The 7716-nt window shown below is 27.3% G+C and overlaps 1 protein-coding gene across 1 annotated transcript; it reads left to right on the plus strand.

Moving 5' to 3' along the window:
• Positions 1 to 593: 593 nt before the first annotated feature.
• Positions 594 to 6310, plus strand: LOC140179949 (UPF0481 protein At3g47200-like). Its single transcript, XM_072220207.1, has 4 exons — positions 594 to 710; positions 1990 to 2936; positions 4044 to 4521; positions 5363 to 6310. The coding sequence occupies exons 2-4, from the start codon at positions 1995 to 1997 to the stop codon at positions 6004 to 6006; spliced, it is 2064 nt and encodes a 687-aa protein (XP_072076308.1). The 5' UTR covers positions 594 to 710; positions 1990 to 1994; the 3' UTR covers positions 6007 to 6310.
• The last annotated feature ends 1406 nt before the right edge of the window (positions 6311 to 7716 follow it).

A 7716-nucleotide genomic window follows, 5' to 3' on the forward strand; every position in this document is an offset into this window, starting at 1 on the left:
TAAAGATTTTGAGAAAAATTATTTTGTATTGATTTTAAGAATTCGGTGTCATTACAATTAACATTAGTTAAAATCATTAGTTTTTGATCTATTAATTTTGATAATTTAATTATTTCTTCTCTTAAATCTTCTAATTTACTTTTTTCCATTAGGTGACGCTTTTCTTATAAAATGCTATGGTTTTAAGTGTTTTGTAGTGAAAAGTGTGGCTTTAGAATATATGGTTTAGGTTTTGCTACGTAGGCTTCTTTAAAAAAAAAAGTTGTTTTTGGGATCTTTATTTAAGTGGTGCCTTCAATTTTTGCGTGACTACTGAGAAAACCATTTTAATTTTTTTTTTTAAGTCCGAATAATTAATTGAAAAACATCGAGTACTTTTCTGTTTTAAGTTTTAGCTAATTTATTATAACAAAATTTTAAATTAAATAAAATACATAATTTATTTCTCATTTCCATGAAAAAAATATACATAAGCATGACATCCGGATAGGGGATTATTAAGAATATATAATTGACCTCAATAAACAAAGACGATAAACCATAGTTCTCGGAAGGCTCTACTTCTTTAAAAGGAGATAAATTATCACTTAAGAATGTGCAACTACTCTCATTGATCCTTTCACACTCTCTCTGTCTTCTCTTCCTTCTATCTCCAACTTTTGTGTTGACTATTCAGCAATAGCAATCCTCTTCTAAAGAGAAGTAGCAAGGTATGTACGAAATATACCATGTTGAAACAATTTTTACAATAATGATACCTGCATATTGAAAGAATGATTAATTCAAAAACCATGCATCAAGTTATATGCATCTGTGTGTGTTCAACCTTTTCATAATTTCCTCAGTTGTCCTATAAGGATTTAATTTTAATATTTTGTTAGTGTTCATTCTTTTTTATGTATATTCATGTTTTTATCAAATTCAAAGGTTACGTAAAAATAAAAATAATTCACTAATTAATACATAAAATAATTTGTTGTTGTTTTAAAGTACTAATGATATAAAATATATTTATACAACCATCTAATTATACTTTTTATTTCAGGTAATTATTCACATCATACTTATAAAAATGATATAATAATATATATGTATAGTTAGATAAATGTATAAAAAATCTTTACACGATTTTAAATTCAAAATTTATGCATGCTTTAAACATTTTACATGTAGATACAAAAATCTAACTACTATTTACCCATTTTTATGAAACTTGATCGAGAAATTAAATAAAAATAATCATAACTAATCAACCATTTTTATAAAATTTCATAGAGAAATTAAATAAAATAATCATATATTTATATTTATAATCAAACTTTGTAATCATATAACCAGATTTTATTTACACTTTTGTTTATATTTGTAATCACACTTCATAAATAATATAATCAAATTATATTTTATAAATTTATAATTGAAATAAAAATTATGATGTTAATCAAACAATTTGATTATTCTTTTATGAAAGGTTTAATTATTTTTTGCAAAATATAATTATTTTATTAGGGGTTAATTATTTTGTTAAAAAATATAAAATATGACGTATAAATATTTATAAATACACATTATGATTGTTGTCTAGCTTATTTTTTAAGTTTACAAAAATTTGTATGATTAATAGTTAGAATATTCTTTTTCAAATTAAAAATACTCATATTTAAGAGCTAAATTTTTAAATTTTAACGTCTCCTCTTTTTTAAAATATTTTATTAATTCTAATATTTTTTGTACGATACAAATTTAATTATAAAATTTAAAATAGTATAAAAATTTAATTAAAAGTTTTTAAATTATAAAAACTTAATTATCAATTTGGTTAAACTAAAAGGATTAATGAATAATGAAACCAATTTTTTTTTTTGCCTCACCATCCATCAAAATCAATTTTTTTTATTTAAATAATGCAAAAGAAAGTCTGCATACATAATAGGATCACGTTTTAAGACAATCAGTGAATTAAATTATTAACTACTCCGTTTGCTGCAGGTGCCATGGATGATACAAATAATGATAATCGACCTGCCATAGACAATGAGGTCAGCAAGTTGATTGCACAAAAGGAATCTACAAGTCATGCCATAGAAAGTGAGGCCGCCAATAAATTGAATGAATGGAAGGATTCTACAACCGATGCCATAGAAAGTGAGGCCACAAAGTTGATTGCATTTAGGGAATCTACCACTGATGCCATGAAAAACGAGACCACCAAGTTGATTGCACTGAAGGAATCCACAACTGATGAAATAAAGAGTAAGACCACCAACAAGTTGATTCAATTGAAGGAATCTGCAACTGATGCCATAGAAAACGACGAGACCACAAGGTTGATTCCATCTAAAGAATCTTCAATAAATGATACCATAGAAAACAAAGCGGACACGAAGTTGAATGAATGGAGAGAAACAACAAAATCATTACTGGGTCGTTTCCGCTCACAATCTGAGCCATTTAACATGTCCAACATCCCGCCACAGCTCCGGGAAGGGAACAAGAACGCTTACATGCCGAAAGCCATCTCGATCGGGCCGCGATACAAGGGAACCAGAACGAACCTTGTGCAATGGGAAAAGATCAAGTGGCAGTGTATGCAATCTCTTCTTCATCGCGGACCCAAGGGGCCCGAAACAAACCTGAAGGAATGCATGGGAGTCATCATGGGACTGGAGAAAGAAGTTCGGGCAAATTATGCGGATGATCTTAAGCTAGAATGGAACGACCTTGCTAATATCATGTTGTCCGACGCTTGTTTCCTGCTTGAGCTTCTCATTTGTGCATCCAAGGAGTTGAATCAAAAGCTTAAGAGCCGATTGGAGCCTTCTGGCCCCGGAGGCCATGTTGGAAAGAAAGAAGAGGTGTTAGTTGATTTGTTGAAGTTGCAGAACCAGATGCCGCTTTTCATTCTCCACAAGTTGTCTGACCAAATTTTTTATGAGGTGATTATTATCGTCCCTTTATTTATCGCTCTAATAATTTAATTTTGCTCACAAATGCATCAAATTACTACTTAAAATTTATGTTATTTGTGATTTGTTATGTTAGTAGAAAAAGATATTTTATTTTACAAAATATTATGTGTACACAAAAATCAGTAATAAATATATTTATATATAAATATATATATGATTTAATTTATTTTTAATTTGTATTTATATTATAATATATATTTTATACTGATGGCTGATTTTAGTGTGCACATAGTATAGTTATTTATTTTATATACATAGCTAATTTTCTTCTCTTAAAAATATTTTAACTAAACTAAATTATTTTAATGATTAGATATTATTAATAGTGATTATTTTTAGGTTTAATTACTCTATTGGTCCCTATAGTTTCGTGAAATCTTTAATTAGGTCCCTATACTTTTTTCTTTTTAATTGGGTTCTTGCACCAAATTTTTTTTTCAATTAAGTCATTCTTAATAGTAATTGGCTTAATTTTATAAGGACCCAACTAAAAAAAATAATTGGTACAGGGACCTAAATAAAAGGAAAAAAAAGTGTAGGGACCCAGTTAAAAAAAATATTTGGTGCAAGGACTCAATTAAAAGAAAAAAAAGTATAGGGACCTAATTGAAAATTTTGCGAAACTATAGGGACCAGTAGAGTAATTAAATCTTATTTTTATTTGGGATAGATTGGTATGTTAAGCGACAATTCTCTCAAATTTATGAATTGGTTGATAAATACTTCTATCCATTTTGTTTTATATAAAATTAATAATTAAAAATTATTAAATAATAATTTAATCAGATATATTAAATTATCTAATCGTTCTTAACTAATAAATTTATGGAGACTTAAATCTGTGACCTCTTACATAAGTACGAGAAGACTATGTCATTTGAGTTATAACTTATTGACTTAATTTTATATTTCTTAATTATTACTAGAATAGTTAGATAATTTTATATGTAATAAGTGTGTACTTATAGATATTATATATAAAAAAATATAGATATTTAACTAAATAAAATAATTTTAAATTTTTATTTTGCTAGCATGATATTTAATAATTGTATTTATATTTTTTTAACGTAGGTTATCCCCGTGGAAACTCTGGCGCTTAATCTATTTGGCTACTTTCCTGAAACAAGCTTTAAGTGCTTCACCCCGGACATTCCATCACAACACTTTCTTGAACTTGTTAATGCCTACATTTCCGACGACGGTGAAGAGGGAGCACTAATAGCAGAACAACGTCAAGAAAGCCAACACATGTGCATTCCTATTAACGTGGTTCAAAACTTTCGAGAAGTAGGGACTCAGTGTTCAAATTGTTGTGCTCCCATCTTCGGTCAAGCAGTCACCAGTGTTGATGATGAATTTGCACAGAATGTAGGCGAGTTTCGACAAAACCAATATGTTTCTAATGCAATGGATATTAGCAACAGCCAATTTGTTTCTGATGCAATGGAAAATGGCAAAAATAATGATGCTCAATCTCAGACATACCGAGCAGAACATAATCGATGTGCTCGCATACTTGAAGCTGCTGGGGTTACAATCAAAGCTAGAAGTAAGTGTATTTTTGTTACTAATAGAAACTTAATTTTTTTAATTAATATTTTTTATTTTTTAAATTTATATTCTAAATTTTAAATTTTAAATTCTAATATTAAATCCTAAAAGAAAAAAATTTAAAAAATATTTTTATAACAAAATAAAAGAGATAACTAATATTAACTATTTAAAAATAAATTCTTTATAGTTCTTGTTATTAGGTTTGGATTTATTTTAATTTATTCATTAAAATAAAAATATAAAATTTTTAAAGTATATACATATATGCAAATTATTTTTTTATGATAATAAATGTGATATTTTATTAGAAAATAGTGTATTTTACTATTTTACGGATGTATGGTACAGCACAAAATCACACATAATAATTTTTTATTTAATCTTTTTTAAAAAATATAAATCTCACCTGATGACGTCTAATTTTAATTCTTTAAAGAAGAATAAAATAATAAAAAAAATTCATCCAATTATTTTTTATTTTAATTTTAAAAAATAAAAAATTTATTATTTCTGATTTTAATTTTTAAAAAATAAAATTTTGACCTAACGATGACTGATTTCATAATTTGCCCTTCATATTCTGATAAAATTTTAAAGAACTCAATATTTTTGAATTTTCAAAAAAAAGTTCTATATATAAAAAAATTTTTCATATATGTTTTAAATTAATATGAAATTGAGTACTTGTAAATTTTGAAAATGTTTTCTAACAAACAAAAGGCAACGGAGACAATTACCAAAAAAAAAAAAAGGCAACTGAGACGCTAGTAATAGTAATAACTAATAAGAGTTGACTAATTAAAGTTGATTTATTTATTTCATTTTACGATTTTCAGTTACAAAGAAAGAAGAACAAAACACAGATAATCAGGGTCAAGCAGTGGTAACAACAAGAGCCTTTGAGTTTGACATCAGATTCATCAAGGGCAATGGAACACTGGAAATTCCGCAGCTTCACATCACAAACTCAACAGAAGTGACGTGGCAGAATCTCATTGCTTGGGAGCAAGGCCATACCGGTTTCAGCTGCAAGCACAGGTGCACATGGGCCGCGTTCTTTTTCAACGGCTTGATTTGCCGCGAAAGCGATATTCAACTTTTAAAAGACCGGAAAGTCATAGTGGACCACATGAACATGACGAACAAAAAGTTGTTGGAATATTTCCGTTCGCTCGTAATTGGAGTTGACCGAGTCAAAATCAACGATTCTCCTTACTGGAAAATGGTTAGGGTTTTGAACAAGTATTCAGGAACAAAATGCCACGTCATCAAACGGTCCTCCATACTTCTATGGCATTCTTGGCTTCCCGGTGCGGTTCGGCGAATTGATCGGTTCTTTTTGCGGAGTTATAGCTGCTTGATTGGAATGATTTCTGTGTACACTCTTCTCAGCGCAGTTTTTCAAATCCTTAACTATTATAACAGAAAAACCGACAGATTAGGCCCGGCAGCGTCACCTCGCGCCTTACTCAAGGGATGACATCATCATATCGTCATGGGATGTAGCCCGTACCTACCATATTGCAGTATATAGTAGTTATTTCCCGTAACTACCGTAAGTAGTGGTAATTCGGTTAGGTTAGTTTCATTTTATAACTAATTAATATTGTCGATCGTGGATACCCTGGGAGAAAATAAAAAGTTGTGTGTATATGTTGGTGCGTGTCTGAGTGTGGTTTTTACGATCAAAGAGAATGTACAATGGTTGTGCATTATTGTAGTTGATTGAATATGAGCTTATAATGATGATGAAGGAATGAATTGTAAGAGGAGAGTTGGATAGTTGTGTTGAGCACCATCTTAGGAGTTTGCCTTTTATGTATTTGCAATCAAGTTCTTTTGTTTTGTTTTAAGTTTTTCTGGGGGGATAAAAGTATTTTTTATAAAAAAAAATAAATATTTATTTCATTTCTTTAGTTATTCGTTTGTATTTCGGAAAACAAGTATAAGAAAATAATTTTACTTTTGTATTTTTTTTTCACAATTAAGTATAGACATGAATGTTTGTCATTAATATTTATAATTAATCCATTTCCAAATCTATTCTTAGGTTTTTTTGAAAATAAAGAAAAATCTGTTTTTTACTATTAAACAATTTTATATAAAAAATTCGAATCTTACTAAATGTTTCTATCTTATTAAAAATGTTTATATTTAAATAATGAATATTATTTTAAACTATTAACATTATTATTTTTAAATAAAATAAAAAATAAAATTTTACTTATGGTTATTTATTTCAAGATAATACCTAAAAATAATGTGATATAAGTCTAGACGTGAAGTCCAAACTCTTTTAGATGAATAATCCGACTTGTTTACGGAAAAGATGCATTTGTCCGATGTCCTTGTTTGAAAATACGTATGTTTGATGGAATATTTATAGAGAGAGGTGATGACTTAGACATCATTTTTGTATCTCTCTACTTACAATAGTGTAGTAGTTTTTGTTCTAATCTTTAAAAAGTCATTCCATGTTGTAACAGCCTACACAAGGTCTTACTTGTCATACAAGTCAAGTCAGTTCGGGTCATGGAATCCCGTGATCTAAGTAAGTTGGGTAAATATGTACTCCTACCAGAACTCGCATAGTTAGGTCTTCTTAATTTTAAAGAGATTGAATTGACAACTTTAGATTATGATATTATTTTGACCCATAATATAAATAGTAATCTCTTTAATTTTTTTTACTATATATAATTTTTTATGGTCATCACTCATATAAAATTATAAAAATGACAAAAATAACCTTTTTTTTAAAGTTGTTGATTTGGCCATAATTCAAAAACATGCTCTAAAAGCGTGGGTTAATAATAAAAGCGTAAATGAACCATGAATAAAATTAAATCAATAAGTAAATTAAAAATCTAAAAAAATAATTATATTATTTAAATTAATAGACCAAAAATTAATTATTCTAATGATAATAAATTCTTAAATAATACAAAATTATTTTTTTAAAAAATCTCAATTTTACAATAAGCTTTATTCAAGAAATTCAAAAATAAAATGAGAATTGTTCGACTAAAAATAAAATAATTAGCAATAAAATTGATAGATTAAAATATAGATCTCTAAAAATCAGACAAAAAATATTATTAAAAAATTATAAAAATTATAAATAAAAATTTAACTTGTAAAAAATTATTAAATTTATAAAATGAAAAAAATTATTAAAATAATAATAAAA

The sequence above is a fragment of the Arachis hypogaea genome, chromosome 16, assembly GCF_003086295.3.
Source record: "Arachis hypogaea cultivar Tifrunner chromosome 16, arahy.Tifrunner.gnm2.J5K5, whole genome shotgun sequence".
NCBI lineage: Eukaryota > Viridiplantae > Streptophyta > Magnoliopsida > Fabales > Fabaceae > Arachis > Arachis hypogaea.

Bases quoted from the DNA above. Each gene is read 5' to 3' on its own strand.
- LOC140179949 (XM_072220207.1), top strand. From the start codon at position 1,995: ATGGATGATACAAATAATGATAATCGACCTGCCATAGACAATGAGGTC. The intron at 2,937-4,043 runs GTGATTATTATC...TTTTTAACGTAG, and splicing joins CTGACCAAATTTTTTATGAG to GTTATCCCCGTGGAAACTCT. The intron at 4,522-5,362 runs GTAAGTGTATTT...TACGATTTTCAG, and splicing joins GGTTACAATCAAAGCTAGAA to TTACAAAGAAAGAAGAACAA.